We start from the raw sequence: 17,229 nt of genomic DNA, 5'->3' as shown, positions 1-17,229 counted from the left end.
AGTTATCAAAGAGAAGACTGATGATGGCAAGGATACTTTGAAGATCATTGTCAGAAATCCCAGACTCGGGGGGCAAGGAAGCTCTCCACCAGAAAATCGATCTGCTGATCAGGCGCAACCGGTCAGACCGGTGTCTCCGACCGGTCAGACCGGTCCGACCGATTCTTCCAGCCGGTCTGACCGCCCTGGTGACCGTCCCCGGACTTTCAAGCCAAAACGTCCGGAAGTGGGTACTTGGAAGACCAATGAGGTGAAGGTGCAGGGAAGAGCTACTAATCAGAAGCCCACCTTCAACCAGTTGTTGAACAAGTACACAAAGGTCGTTCAAAATGATCGGCCGCTAAAAAAGAGACCGCGATCACCACCGTGCCAAAGTCGTCCAGCGTCCCCGAGGAGGGAGTTCAGCAGGCGCAGATGTGATGTTGTCACATTGTATCCTCCTCAGAAGATGTATGCTACCATGCCATGGATGCCACCGGCATCAAATGCAACAAATCCGGTGTGGGAGCATGAAGGGATTTGGATGCAGTGTTTTCCGATGCCTTATCCTCCACATTATCAGGGAGAAAGCTCCAGAGTACTAGTACATGACTGATTGGGACCATGCCAATCTGGTCCAGTGCAGCAGGCTGCACCGGTCAGACCGGTCACCTCCGACCGGTCAGACCGGTCTCATCAGAGGCCGGGCCAAGCTCCTGTTTCAAGGTTCGAGTATCGCGTCAAGGAGAAGAAAGGGGAACAGAAGCCTATGGCCGACCCAGAGAAGTTTAAAGCCGATGTTGTGGTTCAAATCGGTGAAATCAAGATGCCCATAAAGGATACGGGCAAGAAATCGATGGATATAGATACATCGGTTGACGTTCCTTCGCAAAAGCCGGTCATGGCCAATGATCATGAGGCTGGTAGCAGCAAGAGCGCGACGGACCAGTACCATCAGCCTAGGTGGTGCCCTTCGAGTTTAACTCATACACAAAAGAGGAAATTGCAGCGCCTTCGCAACAAAGAAAAGATGGAGCAGGAGAAAGAGAAGAAGAGGGATGAGGACTTCAATAGATACATGCCCATATTCCCTCAGAGCAAGATTTGGAAGGCCAAGATAGCTGATCAGTCAGCCAGGCCAGTCGGATCGCTACAGCCGACCGGTCAGACCGATCAGACAGACCGGTCAGACCGCTCTGAGCAACCGGTTAGACCGGTCGAGCCTTCTCCAGAGCCAGCAGCCGAATCGGCGCCACCTGTTTCGGTTTCTTCTGTTGACGAAGCCCCAGCAGTTCCTCAGATAGCCGAAGACGAGGAATTGGTGGATTATGAAGCGTCTCCAGAGCGCACCAATTTAGAGATTAACGTGGTACACTTGTGTTTAGATTATTTTGTGGTTCCGGAGCAAGACATGGCTCATCTTCAGTTTGGTCCCCGTGAAGCTGTGTTCCAGAAGCCAAGCGAGAAAGACAATCACCTCAAGGCTCTTTACATGAGGGGACACATTAACGGAAAGCCGGTGACTCTCATGCTAGTGGATGGTGGGGCCATTGTAAATCTTATGCCCTACTCATTATACAAGAAGCTCGGCAGCCAAGACAAAGACTTGATCAAGACGAACATGACAGTCAGCGGCATTGGAGGGAGCGAGCCTCTTAGCGCCAAAGGAGTTGCTTCCATGGAACTCACCATTGGGAGTATGCACAAATAACCAAGTTGAATATGAGGCTCTTCTATTTGGCTTGGAATTCTTGCAATCCATGGGTGTGAAGCATGTTGAAGCCTTTGGAGATTCTCTTTTGGTGGTGCAGCAAGTATCTAAGGTATGCCAGTGTTATAATGGTTCCCTAAATGCATATCTTGATAAATGACTCGATATTATTTCTTCTTTCGATGAATTTATTATCAAACATATTCCGAGGGAAGAGAATGGAAAGGCAAATACTCTGGCTCAACAAGCATCTGGCTATAATATTACGAAAAAATATTTCAACATTCGCAAGCCGATGCAAACGAAAGCCGGGTGTCTGGTTCTGGACGCACCGGTCCGACCGCCCAGACCGGTCCAGAAACCGGTCTGACTGGTGATGCAGCTGCTGGTTTTGATTCGGCCAAAAAAGATGATTCAATTGTCTTGGCCGAAGCCCAAGATTGGAGGGTTCCTCTTATGTCATATTTGAGAGATCCTGGTCGTGGCGCAGAGAGAAATATTCGGCGTTTGGCTTTCAAGTATATTTTAATTGACGATAAACTTTATCGTCGAACTGCCGAAGATTTGCTCCTCAAATGTTTAGATTCGGATCAGGCTCGGGTTGCTATGGGTGAGGTTCATGAAGGTATTTGTGGTACTCATCAATCGGCTCCCAAGATGAAATGGTTACTCAGAAGAGCTGGTTTCTATTGGCCCACCATGCAATCCGATTGTTTTAGATACTATAAAGGGTGTGAAGAATGTCAGCGATTTGGTGATTTGCAATTGGTGCCTGCTGCGTTGATGCATCCTATTATTAAACCATAGCCGTTCCAAGGTTGGGGGTTGGATTTTATTGGACAAATTAATCCTCCATCTTCAAAGGGGCATCGCTTCGTGTTAGTTGCTACAGATTATTTTACTAAGTGGACCGAAGCAGTTTCTTTGAAGAATATGACACATAGGGAGGTAATTGAGTTTATTACTGAGCATATTATTCATAGATTCGGCAGTCCACAAACTTTGACAACGGGTCAAGATCCTTCATTTATATCAAAAGAGGTGCGTGTCTTTGCCGAATCTTATAAGATTAAGTTGCTCAATTCATCTCCATACTATGCTCAGGCCAATGGGCAGGCCGAGTCTAGTAATAAGATTTTGATCAAACTTGTCAAGAAGAAGATAGAAGAAAATCCTAAGAGGTGACATGAAGTGTTATCCGAAGCATTGTGGGCTCATCGTATATCTAGACATGGTTCTACTAAGGTTACTCCTTTTGAGCTTGTGTATGGTCAAGAGGCCGTTTTACCTGTTGAGGTAAATCTGGGCGCATATAGGTTGGCAAAGCAAAATGACCTTTCCGCTGTTGATTACCATGATTTGATGATGGATAATATTGATGAGGTGACCGATAAGCGTTTGAAGGCTTTGAAGGAGATTGAAAAATACAAGCTTCGGGTGGCCAGAGCTTACAACAAAAAGGTAAAACTTAAATCTTTTCAGGTTGGGGATCTGGTTTGGAAGACAATTTTGCCTCTTGGGATGAAAAGCAACAAGTTTGGCAAATGGTCGCCAAGTTGGGAGGGTCCATACAAGATTGTCAAAGTTATCTCCGGAAATTCGTATATGGTGGAGACGGTGCAAGGTGAACGTCTACCCAGGGCTATCAATGGGAGATACTTGAAGAAATTCTATCCTAGCGTTTGGCAAAGTGCGTGAAGACGAAGACGGCCGGTATTGGATATCGCCCTTAGTTTTATTTTTAGAATTATATGCTCTGTGTAAAACATGTACATCAGGATAGTTCTTGTTTTTTAGCTTGTGAAACTCACCAAAAAGCAGGGGGCATATGTTGACAGCCAAATTTGGCACCTGCTGAGGTCGACCGGTCTGACCGGTCGGGCCGACCGGTCAGACCAGTCTGGTCTGTACAGTCCGAGTAGAATTAGGGTTTTTGTAAAGAGTCCTCATGTAATCCTACTCGTGAAGGGGTACGTCTTCCCCAGCCTATAAATATAAAGACTAAGGCTGATTGAGGTTATTCCCAATCGAATCAATACAAAAAAATCGCATTACTTTTATCTCTCAAACCCTAGCCTTTTCCAACCCTAGATTGCTTTTTTCCTTCGTCCCGGCGGCGTTTGAAGACGTTCTGAGTGGCCTGCCGACCTCAGAGCAACCCTACGATCATGAGCTCCGACAGGGTCCCTCCCGAGCTCGCTGTTCTAGGTCTTCGCGAGTTCCCTGCCTACACCGGTCAGACCGGTCGGCGAAACCGGCCAGACCGGTCCGCCCAGGGTTTTCGCTGTGTTAATCGTTTTGACGATCGTCGCGTGTTCTAGCGCATTCGAGTGTGTTGGCGCGATTCTGTGTCAACATATGGTGAGTATGTATTCAAATATTCAAAAACCTTTAGAAAAAATTCCACATCCTATAAATAAGATAACATACTTCAGGCTTAGGATTAGCTCCATCATCTTCCTCTGTTGCAGGCCGCCTCTTTGGTGGTCCAAGATGGCTGGGGGGAAACAAAAGTAATTGAGTGAAAAGGAATAGTAGCATTGCTACCTAATATGACGAATGCATAATATATCAGTAAAGCTCACCCGAACATAACTGGCTGCTCACCCTTCTCTTTCATTTTCTGTTCATATTCCTGCAAAGATCATGTGAAAGTAATAAGTTTTTGTCTGAATAAGAATTAGCAAGAAATTTATTGCTATGTCGCCCTTGCAGAAGTTACCTTAGAAATTATAATGTCAACACAAAAATGGAAAAAAAGACTTAGTGCAGAACTTATGGGTCAAGCTTAACAACTGATAAAAAAGACAGAAGGTAGAGATAGGGGTAAATAGAAAAATAAGCAAAAGTTATGGTTCCGGTACATTGATTGATAATCTCCAAGTGCTCCTATCCATAGCTAAATCCTTGGAGATATTCCACTCCTTAAGTTCTCTCTAACCGACTCGCCCCAAGTTAGTTTAGGTCGATCTCTACCTCTCTTTACACTATCAACCCGCTTTAGAACCCCACTACGCACCGGCGCCTCAGGAGGCCTCCGTTGAACATGTCCAAATGTCACACCCTGAAATTTTTGAATTTCAGGATGTGATTAAAATTAAAAATAAAATAATAATTTTCTCATAATTTTAAAATTTTGTCAACACTTATTTTCGTTACAGGGAATTTAGTATAAAGAAAATAATCGTTTGCCTTTTAAATTAAATGAGGTTGTTTGTTGGTTATGCATTCATGCTGTCCTTGCATTGTTTTATTGTTTGTGTTCAGCTTAAATTTGAATTCTTTTGAATTTGAATTTAAATTGAATGTGTTTGAATCAATTTCAAAAATAGAAAACCTTTCCCTTTTTCCCTATCCTTTTCAGCCCAGCCGGCTCATCTCTTCTTTTTCTCTCTCTCTCTTTCTACCGCGGCCCAAACTCCTTGTCGGCCCAGCGTTTTCCCTTCCCCGGCCCATCTCCGCGCGCTGGCCCATTCCGCGCCTCCCTTCTCTCCCCTCTCTCTGCCAGCGGGCCCCGTCTGTAGGATGCTTCTTCCTCCCGTGCGCGGGTAGAACTCTAGCCAAGCCCGAGTCCATTCCGGCTACGAGCTCCCCTGCCTTGGCCCTCACGCCGAGACGGCCGGCCGCCCCTATAAAAAGGACCGCACGAACCCTCCCTAGGCCCTGAACCGAAACTGCCGCCTCCCCGCTTGCCAAAACCCTAGTTCGAGCCGACATTGTCAGAATCGAGCTAGGTTGCCGCCTTTGCGCCGCCGCTCCGTTACTCTCCTCGACGCCCAAGCCGCCGCCGAAGCTTCCCAGCAAGGTAGGGCTTGATGCCGACCCGGTTTCCCCTCCCTCTTGCTTCCCTTCGTGCGAGATAGCTCGCCGGCGTAGTCCGAGCCGCCACTCGCCGTGGAGCGCCCTTGCCCGGCCTCCAACTCGCGCACCCGACCCTCTAGATCATTTTGCTGCGTTGCGCGCATGCTCCCTGACCCGAACCCGGTTCAAATCAAGCTCCGTAAGGCCGTTTCGACCTACGCCGGCGATGCGCCGCCGCCCCAGCTCTGCGCCGCCAGCTCTGCGCCGCCGCCAGCCCGTCCGATCCATCCCAGCCGTCCGATCTAGATCGGGTGGCCCAGATTGGATCTAAACCAAAGTCAAACCCCAGGGTACCGGTCAACCATGGCGGATTTGCAAAAGAGCCCCTCGCTTTTCTAGAAATCAAGCCGCGGTCCATGCCAGTTCAAAAGAATTTATAAACCAGCCCAGTTTCTTTTGTTTTAGCCCCTATTCTTTTGTAAAATAGAACCCGTCATCCCTGTGTTGTAGTTTAGCTTGCTAGCCCCTGCGATTAAGGTTTAATTATGTTTTAGTCCCTGGTTTCTTCAGATCTAGCCGCTGAAAGCTTTGTTTCTTCACAAATAAGCCCCTGAAACCCTGTTTTAGCCATAACTTATTCGTTTTAGCTCCGTTTTCATCGATTCTCGCGCTCACGTGATCCTTGCAACGTGTGCGATAGCTTTATCACCCTCTTATCCTATGTGAGAACACTTTATTGTGTCTTACAATTTTTTTAGTCCTTAACCCTTTAGTTAATCGTGATTAGATCCCTGAGTCACCGTTTATCCCATAAAATCGCCGTTTTAGTTCCGTTTTCCGTGTTTCTTGCGCTCTCGTAACCGTAGAAGTGAGTCCTATCCTCCCGTATGCTCTTTTAAGCCTTCATTTTGTTTTGGTGTATTGTTCTTAGTTGTATCTTCTTGTTTGCTTTGTATGTTTGCCCGATGATTGCTTCGAGTAGAAGGATCGCTGTTCGAAGTTTGAAGATCAAGAATTCCAAGTGAGCAAAAGCTGAAGAGCAGTAAGAGTAGCTTTTTGTTGGAGAAAGGAAAGTGACCCTAACCATCTTTCTATCTATGCTTATATACAAGAGTACTTGATTTAATTGGAACATGGAGAACCACCCAAGAAAACCGTACAACCACAATACTATATGGCTCTGGTCTTGGCTAAGTAATTAGATGAACCATATGTTGTATTGGGGTTGTTTGCTTGGTGGTTATGAGTTTATGTTGTGGAGCGGGTGAAGGAAGCTGTGTCTTCTGAGGGACCGCAACGGCAGGGACCAACACATACATATAGGGATTCTTTGGAAAAGCCTCGTAGCGTCCCTATGCAATCACACCTCGGAAGTGTGGTATTGTGCCTGATCAGCACATATGTGTGGCTGGGTTCAAAGTTCTTCGAAACTTTTACGCGAATTGTGGTGAAAGTGTACAACCTCTGCAGAGTGTAAAACTGATATATCAGTCGTGCTCACGGTCAAGAGCGTCTTGGACTCTCACATGATTAATAAACTTAAAGATGGATATAAATCATATTCTAGTTATTTCTTGTGGCCTTGCTGAGTACCAACCATAAGTGTACTCACCCTTGCTTACTGCTGCTTAGAAGGAGAAGGTGTATAAAGATTTTGAAGATGTTGCTGAGTTCTAGGCGTACGCAACCCCCAGTCGATTGCCTGTGAAGTTTGAAGCCTCCGTTTCCAGGATAAGCTGTATAACTCTGACAGTCTTTTAATTGTTTTATTTTCTCTTTTACGTGATACTGTTACTGATTATTCACTTATGATGTCTCTATATGTATGAAACTTGATCCTGGCATACATATAGTTATGCATTCGGTTTCCTCATTAAAACCGGGTGTGACACCAAACCATCTCAACCGATGTTGGATCAATTTCTCCTCAATTGGTGCCACCCGACCCTATCCCGAATATCTTCGTTCCTAACTCTATCCCTTCTTGTGTACCCAACAAACCAGCGCAACATACGTATCTCTGCTACGCTCAATTGCTAGACATATTGCCTTTTTGTAGACCAACATTCAACCTATCATGCTTTGACGAGTTTGATGATGTTGCAGTAAGTTTTGAATTCAGTTTCTCATGTCTGCCCCCACAGTGAATTATTAAGTGCCATTCCCTCCTGTTATGATTATAAAAGCATAGTTATGTTGACTGTTGATGTGGTAGTGATGTTTTGTAATTTCATCATGTAATATGTAGATAATTATATAGAATGAGGATTGTGAATCGGGTTTTGTGATGTCGCATCAAAACAGCTATTGGCGATAGTTTATATTTAGATGTCCATAGAAATGAGGTTTCTTCCTTTATTTATTTGCACCACTTTGTGATTTGGCTCTTGGAGATGGCAAAGAACTTTCTCTCCCGAAATAGAGGGAATGATGGTGGACGTAGAACTTGGTGTCATGCAAAATTCATATTTAAATTGATCCTCATAAGCATTATTAAGATGATTCAGTGAAAAACAACAATTAACTAAAATGTGTTTGATTGTTTTACTATAATTTTTCTTTTTTTATTTCTCTTTTGTTATGTTGAAATAGAGCATTTTTTCTCAATGTATATAGATATTATCAGTCCCAGCTTTAGCATTTTTCTAGATATCTTTTGTCTACATGTGCTACCATGCACAATGTGTAATGCTTTTTGTTGTAGATTTGGACCCACCACATTTTCTCCCTTTTGTTTCACTAGTGCCTTTTTATTTATCAAGTGCAACAATTTGTTTTTGAACACAAGATAATCCAGATTTCATTTCTTCAGTAAAAAAAATTACATAAGTTCCAACTTCTCATATGCAAGATAAAAAAAGGGAAATGTTTTCAGCTGACTGGGAAACAGCACATTATTAGCATCAAGGTGGCCAGGGTACATGCTCTTTCTAAGTGTTCCCCTAATACTTGAATTTACATAAGGTTATTATAACCATGCCTCATTGTGCCATCTATAGTTTTATTGTCTGCACAGTGCATATGTTTTAAATAGCATGATTGTGTCAGCCAAGTTATAGTCCTATACTCTATCCTGATGTGTCAACATCTAAATAACGTGTCAATATTTGCAAAGTGCCCTTGTAAGTTGTAACCATCTGTTGGCTAGCTTCTATGATTGAAAAAGAATATAGTTTACTTGGAATAAAATGCGGACATGAGATATTAGTCAGATGGTACCATTGTCTTGTTACCATCTATTTTCATTCTTATGTGTCACATTGATGTTTCTTGCTTTAGCTTCTTTCATGTCCTTTGCTGTTTAGGAAAAACTCTTTTCAAGCCGGAACAGGACAGAGGTTTCCCTTGGAAAGAAGCTGAAGATCGAATATCTTCCGGAGATAGAAAAGATCCACAAAGTGCGTTGTTCACCTCAGCTTGATAAATTTATTTTGCTAGATGATTGATTTTTTAGCCTGTTAATCAACTGTTTGTGATTCAGGCAGAAGAAAGAGAGGTTGCTCAAAAAGCAACAGAGAGAAGCCCTCCTTCTTGATAGCTACTTGACATCAGATGGACACACAACTGGTCGCTCTCTTCGTGATAGAAAGCCTGTGACTTACACATTTGGTAAGCTTCAGTACTGAATTAACCATTGGGGGGGGGGGGGTCGAATTTGTCAGTTCACACTGGTGGTATTTTTGAATTTAACATCTTAGTGAGTTAGTGATGTATATCCGAATGACACCCCTTAGTTATTCTCTCGGTTGGATATCTGAAACATTTTCGTCATTGTTTCATTGTTAATTATATCGATGCCCTTACAGTATCCCGAGTATAGTCTCTTGTTAGTGTGAGCCCTTGGTTCTTAACAAGTTAATAGCATACTTGATGTCATAATTGTAGCGTAAATGCAAATCACTATTAGATAGCTTGGTTGTATCCATGTCATCCTGACCTTTATCGATTAAATAGGAAGGCTGCAATTTAAGGTTGGACTGATCTTATGAAATATGTTGGTATTCAGTGACACATCCCTTGGTAATGCACTCATCCAAATCCTGCTTGTGCTGGGAAATAAATTGGTGCACTAAAATGCATTCAATAGCATATGTCTAACTACTGAAAGAAAAAAAGAAAAGATGACTTTTAGTCTCAATATGTTGGCCAACTTCCAGCTAAGTTCTTGTTGGGTTTGTTACGAAATTATCTACATTAACTTCAACAGTGATTGCAGTAACTAGCTCCGAAATTAAATTCAAACCATATGGGGATGTAGTGAACAGTCGAAATTTTCCATGTTCCGAAACTTTGCCGCTTTGGGCATACACTTGTGTGTTGTGATGATTGGGAGCATTTTCAGTCTAATCATTTAATTATTTGGTTAGTTTCACCATCAGTCTAGTTACAATATTTGACTTTTTTTACAATGTAAATGACATTGATGATTAGAATATGCCTTTTTCAGTCTTATCTTTTAATTATTTGGTTAGTTTTACCACCTGTCTAGTTACAAGGTTTGACTTTGTTTACAAATGCAGATGATTTTGATCGCTCAATAAATGAAGCCATCAAAATTACAAAGTAAGCTCGCTCAATAAATGAAGCCATCAAAATTACAAAGTAAGCAAATGATTACTCCTTGATGTCTTATTTGGAAGGAATATATGTGCTAGTGTAATAATCTCATGAATTACAGGAAAAGAGAAGAGAACTCAGCTGAGTCTGTCACTACTACTACTACCACCACCACCACCACCAATAGAAGGGTGCTTCCTCTGAGATCAGAGGCAGCAAGCAATGGTAAGTTAAATGGTCCCTCACCAACAGCCAACGATTCATTTGATGGAAATTCTTCGAAGTCACCACCGAGACAGTGAAGGTGAACAAGAAAATGAGGCACTCAATCGCAGGTACCTGTCTTAGCATGTGGTGTATTTCATTTCCTTACTCATAATAATCGATCGTGAGCATTTGTGTTTTGCGTCACAGCAATCGGCGGAGGAAAAGATCTCAGAGATACACACAAAATTTTGTTGAGGCTGTCTCAGATATTGATCCAAACTTTGACAGTGATGATGATATCATGGGAGAGGCAGTGTATGATGAGGAATACCTTAGAAGTCGCAAACAGCAGAAGGCATCGAGTGCTTCTGAAGAGGATGAAGAGTTCCGGTTGGAAGAAGATGCTGATGATGATGAAGAAGAGGAATATTCGTTGAGTACTAATGAAGATATTGAAGAGCCACAAAGGCATAAAAAATTGGAAGCACGCGGCCGACGAGGTACCAAACTGAGATCTGTTGATGAAATCCAGAGCGGTCTCAGGCGCAGCAAGCATTCTTCTCGTCCTTGTATTAACTATCGGCAATATGATTTTTTGGACTCGGATACAGAGGCAGGAAAGGCAAGGAAATCGGATGCATCAGATCCTGATGCTGGCTCTGATGCAGAGAATGATATGGAACTCTCGACATCAAGTCAGGAGCAAGAGGTGGAAGAAGAGGATGATAGTCCTGATGAGCAAAATGGTAATAATGTGAATGATAAAATGGAAGAGGACTATGGTGTAGCAGAAAATAAAGTAGAATCAGATGAGGAGCAGCAGGAGCAGCAACAACAGCAGCCTGTAGAGAAGATGGATGCTCCCAGCAGGGAAAGTGAAAGTGTCGGGAGAACATTCCTAGATCTAAATGAGCTTGCGGCGTAGGGGGCATGATGGAGTGAGCCGTGGCATCGTCTCCATTTAATGCGGTGGGCAGACGTGCGCTCGCGCGCGGCGCCTACGGCTGTACTGTGTGCCTCGGTAACTCGCGACCCGCTGTGCGGTCATTCGAGCTCACCTCGGTAACAGGCGCGTAACAGTGCTGTTCTGGCAAAAGCTGCCCGCGCACTGTAGCGTCAGAGCATGCTTCAACCACCCGCATTTTAATGCGGTAGGTGGGCGAGCTTCCAGCGGAAGACTCGCGTCCGCGCCCATAGTGCGGGACACGTGTCGGCCCCGGACCCCTCCCTGGCGGAGAGCTGTGCTCCGCGCATCCAGGGGTCCGGACGGCACGTGGATGTCCCGGACCCGCTCGCGGGGTCCGGGCCCCAGACTGCTAGCGCTGAGCGCTCCTCCCAGGGACACGTGGCGATGCCGGACCTGCCCCTGAGCGGAGAGCGGATCCGTGGCCGTTGCTCCGCCAATGGGATCTGGGCCTTTGGGCCATGCTGCCCAGCCTTTTAGGTGTGGTTAGGATCAACCATCCACATCTTCCTCCTAGACATAGTAGGAGGGGGTACCCCGGTCGCGGGGTACTGACAGATGATATGGATAACAGTTAGGAAGTAAGTTTTTTGATACATTTGAGTGCTGGTGGCCGGTATTCCAACTTCAGAGTATGGACAGATCAATGGGCTTGTGATGAATGGTTCGACTATATATTGGTGGTTTGAGCTGATAGCTTCATTGATTTGCAGTAGCAGGAGAGGCGAGGTTCCACTGGAAGTGTGGTTTGAGCTTCTTCAAATGTTATCCGAGTGTTATTTCATACTTGGAGGCCATGGGGAAGTTTTGCTTTCGATTATGTACACTACATGAAGGGCGCGCATCAATTGACTGCCGCTGTATTATGGCCATTCTGATTGATGCTGCACTGCAGCCAGTTCTGTAGGCTATAACTTTATTTCCTCCTTTTATTTAGTTTTAGGTGCTTGATGATGTCCACGAGAATATGGAGGAAATCTTGTACACTGAGTGCGGCATTCATGAAACTTTTTCCACATGTAGATTGTAGCTTTAAGATTGAACAGGATTAGTTTCTGTATCTATATCTGACACCCTGATTTGTTTGGTCACCTGTGTAGTTGACTTTAAACTGCTCCGCTCAGATGCATCGATATCGGCTCTTCTCATTCGCCCCAGATGGAAAAGGTACTGCATGTATTAAGCTGATGCCTTTGGATACATCCATTGCACTGTATTGCTGGCCTGGAGAATGACATGACCTTGAAATTTGGACTTGCCCTTTGTGCATAGTCTGTTGTGTCAGCAAGTGCAAAGTTATGCAACATCAATAACTAGGTTCATCTGTAGGGCGTCTCTAGGCCCGTGCTAAGGCCCGTGCGGGCCGTGCAACTGCACGGGGCCTTCAAATTTGAAGGGCCCCAAAATTTAAAGTATATCTTATGTATAGTCTTCAATTTTGTTAATTTGCAGTTCAATCCATAGCAAAATGAGGTCCAAATTGCACCCAGAAGTCACATCGTATTGCTGATTGTCGATCCCCGGCTCCCAGCCTTCCGCTTGGCGGCCGCCTCGGCGCTTGACTCGATCACCAAAACTGAAGGAAGACCGGCACTGCTTCCTCTTCTATTGCGCACTGACACTCGTGCCACAGTCTTGCGGAGGCAGAGCAGACTCGTACCGCGGTCACAGTGTCGACTCGCCGACGCCGACGCCGGTCGCTAGATGCGCGGCCACGGGCCACGGCAACTCCCAGACAGTTACCGGAGCCTAAACGACGTGTAAGACTTAAGATCATCGTATTATTTTTCTTAGTTCATCATTTAATTATGTTGATAAATTAAAATACATCTATTAATTTTGTTCTTTCATTACAAGTCATGTCGTTAGTAAATCAGTCTAGAAAATATAAAGAACATGTACGGTAATTCTTGAAATATCCCATTTATATGTAATACATTATATATATCATATATGTTTTATTATTACTTGTTACTTATGTTTAATTTTACTATATCACTAGCCCTCATGTTAATATTTCGCACTGGGTCTCCGGTTTAGCGGGGACGCCCCTCACTGTATGGTTCATCATGCCATGTTTCGGCCTGTCTACAACCATTGGCTCCAACCACAACTAATAGCTGTGTTCATTTTTTTTATCTTGGGCAAGGTAATCAAAATTTTACAGAACCGTTTTCTTTTATTAAGCTGGAGATCATGGTTTCTTTCTTTCATAATTCCTGGGCTGAAGCTAGCAACAAGCTTTTAACCTCAGATTTTAAAACCCAGCTTTCCAGGATTTCATAATTCAACTACAAAACTCTAAACCAGCTGCTGCCAAATTGTGTCACATGTATTTACTCGCTATGCTATTGTGCCCTTAGAAAAATAGCCCTCAGCTTTACACAATCTACCTTTGCAAGCTGCTTTTATAATTCCTAGCTAAAACAAATGGGGCCTTTATAATCGTGCACAAGATCAATCTAAACATGCAGGACTACAATATCCTCAGGAATTTGGCATGTTTCACCGTAATCGAGTATTTCTAAAACAAACTGCTGCACATATAATTATCATACATATCATCACGTTGACATCAAAACACACTCAACTAAAAATAAAATTACCCCACACACTTTTCAAGCGCTCGTCAAGCTCAGCAAGCAAGGCGAGCAGCGCGCCCGCCAGCAGCCGGCTTGTTCGGCTGGGCTGCCACCGACTGGCTGGGCTCGCTGATACTGGCTCGAGCTCATTGACCAGTTTCACCACCAATTCCAGTCCAGCCAGCCAGCCCAGCCAATTTTAGCCAGCCGACCGCCGAGCTCGGCGAGCGTCGCCCACGCCAGAGCGCGCGCCCCGACCGCCAAGCTCGGCGACGCGCCCGGGGCCGAGCTCCGGACGGGGCATGCGTAGCCGCACTCGGCGGGGTCGACCACCCGGTACACGCCCTTGCTGGTGAGCAGGTACACGTCCCTGGCGTTGTCCTCGCCGAAGGAGAAGATGTAGCCCAGCGACGGCAGCGCGCTGCCGGCGGCGACGTCGCAGGGGATCGGCGAGCTCCTGGAGCAGATGAACGGCAGCCCCGTCACGTCGTACACCCCGCTGCCCTCCGGCGACTCCGTCCCCGCCCACATCGACTTGGCGTAGAGGTCGGCGTAGAGGTAGCGGCCGGCGAGGCAGGGGTCGACGGTGGAGCGGTAGACGTAGCCGCCGGTGATGAAGGCGACGCCGACGTTATTGTTGACGGAGTTGTGCGCGTAGCCCATGACGGGGCCGATGGCGACGATGGCGGCGGCGGAGGTGTTGCCGCCGGGGGTGGACGCCGGCGTGTACGGCTGGGGGCCCTCGAACACGCGCCACCCGTAGTTGCCGCCCTTGATGACCAGGTCGACCTCCTCGTACACCGCCTGCAGAATCCCCATGGATTGCCGGCGATCAGAGCAACAGGTGATGATTTTCACAGAGCACAGAATGAAATGCTTGAGAATGCTTCATAAAAAAGTGACGATTTTGATTCAGACTTCAGAGCAGAGAGCAACAAGAGTTTACCTGGCCAACGTCGGCGCAGTACATGTAGGAGGGCTTGCCGGAGTCGAAGCTGCAGCGCCATGGGTTCTTGAAGCCGAGGGCGAAGACCTCCGGCGCAAAGCTGGGATCGGTGGAGGAGGGGTTGTCCTTGGGGATGCCGTAGTTTCCCCAGCCAGCAGTGGTGTTGCCACCTGCAGATATGCAGCAGAGCTATCTTCTTGTCAGAGTGTTAGTCAGATTCAGAGCTTGCCACCACATCACGGACGGCATCGCTCTGATCAAGATGGATAGTTTAATCTTCAGATTCCTGAGCACATATGCAAATCCTGCTTAGGAGTCGGCGGGTCCTAAATCTGTATTTCGGACCAAAGTTTGTTTAGTTTTAAAGATCACTCTCTTGGGCACATTTGTTTGGTGGCAAATTTGGTGGTGTTTTACTTGATGCAGCAGTATGTGAATCGGCCGGGCGAATTTACTTGGCATGGTGTTGACGTCGATCCGGATGATCTTGCCGAGTATCGACTTCTTGTTCTGCGCGAAGTTCCAGGGGTCGCCGCCGCTGCCGCCGTCGCCCATGGCGAAGTACATGTAGCCGTCGGCGGGGCCGAAGAGGATCTGCCCGCCGTGGTGCGTCGTGAACGGCAGCCCGAGGGTCATGATCCTCCTCACCTCCGTCGGGTTCGCCGAGGTCGCCTGAGGGGACACGACGGGCAAACGGCTGCACATCAATCATCGGCGCGCGTGCCGTCGGCGGCGGCGGCGTGTGTAAGGAGCAATCGATCGGATACCGTGGCCGGCGTGCCGCCGGAGGTGGCGTTGGCGGTGTACTCGGCGATGACGGTCTGGAATTGGCACGGCTGCGCGCCGTTGTCGGAGCTGAGCTTGGCCGGGTCGCAGCCGACGTCGGAGTTGCACGCGCAGCGGCCGGCGCACGACGCCGACTTCGTCTTGTCGCAGTTGTAGGAGACGAAGAAGCGGCCGTTGGCGGCGAAGTCCGGGTGGAAGGCGAGCCCCATGAGCCCGAACTCGTTGTCGAAGTGGACCTCGTCGGTGATGTCGAGGAACGGGGCCGCCGCGTCCAGCTGCAGCGTCTTGCCGGAGCCCTGCGCCGGCACGGTGGCCAGGAACACCTTGCCGGCCTGGTTGCTCAGGAACACGCGGCTCGACCCGTCCGGGTGCGCCGCCATGTTGAGGTACGACCCGTTGCCGATGCGCTCCAGGCACATGCCGTTCACCGGCAGCGCGGGGCGGGTGGCGTTGAACGCCGCGCCCTCGCCGTCGAGGCAGGGCGACTTGCCGGAGCCCCCCAGCGCGCCGCAGAACTCGCTCTCGGACTGCCAAACGTCGGTGAGCAGCGGCGCCGCCGCGCCGCCCTTGGGCGCCTGGAACGGCGACCCCGGGATGCGCACGTCCTTGCAGGTGTCCCACACCTGCGAGCAGTAGTCCGTCGTCGTCGCCGCCGCCGCCGCCGCGGGCTTCGTGCTCAGGCGGCTCGACACGCCGGTGGTGCTGCACAGAAGCGGCACCGTCCGCGGCGTCGTCGTGACGGTGAACAGCTCGCCGGCGTACGGGTTGCATCTCTGCGGACGGGCGGCAAGGATAGATGTTTCATGAGCTCCAGAATGCCTCCAAAGAGATCCATCGAATCGAAACCAACCGTACCGCGCAGAGGATGTTCTTGACGATGTCGCCGCACGGCGTGCCGGAGATGTTCATGGCGGCGAACTGCTTCTGGACGGCGGCGTCGTCGGTGGCGTTGCAGCAGGAGGTGCCGTTGTAGCCGCAGAAGGAGAGGGACTCGTTGATCGTCTTCGGGAACGCTGCTCACCATGATCACAAGCATCAGTTGCAACTCCCAACAAGAGATCAAGACACCGATTACTAGAGATGACACACAGAAATTTCAGGAACTGCATACTTGAGTCCATGCACAATTGCGCGCAATGGCCATCCTGGACGGCGACAAGGAGTAGCACGGCGGCAACGAGCACCGCCCCGGTCACCGCCGACGGCCTCATGGCACCTGGGAGAGGAGGAAGTGTGGAATTGGTCAGAGGCAGAAATGGTGGGGTACAACTTGGCCTTTATGGAGGCAGGCAGGCATTGACCAAGAACTGGGATCAAAGAGACAACCAAGTGGCTGTTTGAGTAGGATAAAATTTTGAAGTCCACATGCCGGATGATGACAAGTACCTGTATATATAATATCGTCAGAGATGGGGATTGGTATGTGCTCAATCATGTGATTAAACAAACTCAGTAGTCACAAGCGTCAGAGGGGACAAATGCACCTGTTTAGATTGTGAAAGTGACAAGGTGAAATTGATGGCAAAATTGTCAACGGGGGATCCGGGTGTTTGAAGATTGCCGAATGAGTTCAATACTTCTCGTCTGGAATAGTGTAACTGAAGAATTTGGATCGGCCGCAGTGCGGCACAAACTGTGACATTGTGTTCTTTGGGAATTCCATCACAAACATCAAGTTTCAGTAGAACACCGAAAA

The 17,229-nt window shown here is 47.4% G+C and overlaps 1 protein-coding gene and 1 pseudogene across 1 annotated transcript; one reads left to right on the top strand and one right to left on the bottom strand.

Moving 5' to 3' along the window:
* The first annotated feature begins 5,854 nt into the window (after positions 1 to 5,854).
* LOC120662334 lies at positions 5,855 to 11,180 on the top strand (annotated as a pseudogene).
* A 2,508-nt stretch (positions 11,181 to 13,688) lies between these two features.
* LOC120659617 (HIPL1 protein-like) lies at positions 13,689 to 16,768 on the bottom strand. Its single transcript, XM_039937815.1, has 6 exons — positions 16,645 to 16,768; positions 16,389 to 16,546; positions 15,515 to 16,306; positions 15,203 to 15,419; positions 14,748 to 14,917; positions 13,689 to 14,605 (listed from the first exon to the last, which is right to left on the bottom strand). Exons 1-6 carry the CDS (start codon positions 16,742 to 16,744, stop codon positions 13,961 to 13,963), a joined length of 2,082 nt encoding a protein of 693 aa, XP_039793749.1. The 5' UTR covers positions 16,745 to 16,768; the 3' UTR covers positions 13,689 to 13,960.
* Positions 16,769 to 17,229: the final 461 nt, after the last annotated feature.

Source organism: Panicum virgatum, chromosome 2N, assembly GCF_016808335.1.
Source record: "Panicum virgatum strain AP13 chromosome 2N, P.virgatum_v5, whole genome shotgun sequence".
NCBI classification, from domain to species: domain Eukaryota; kingdom Viridiplantae; phylum Streptophyta; class Magnoliopsida; order Poales; family Poaceae; genus Panicum; species Panicum virgatum.
The sequence above is the reverse complement of the archived record's forward strand: the minus strand, read 5'-3'. Positions and strand labels throughout refer to the sequence as shown.

Coding starts and splice junctions, on each gene's coding strand:
- LOC120659617 (XM_039937815.1), bottom strand. CDS start 16,744: ATGAGGCCGTCGGCGGTGACCGGGGCGGTGCTCGTTGCCGCCGTGCTA. Junction 16,547..16,644: donor GCAATTGTGCATGGACTCAA/GTATGCAGTTCC, acceptor CATGGTGAGCAG/CGTTCCCGAAGACGATCAAC. Junction 15,420..15,514: donor CCGGCGGCACGCCGGCCACG/GTATCCGATCGA, acceptor GTGTCCCCTCAG/GCGACCTCGGCGAACCCGAC.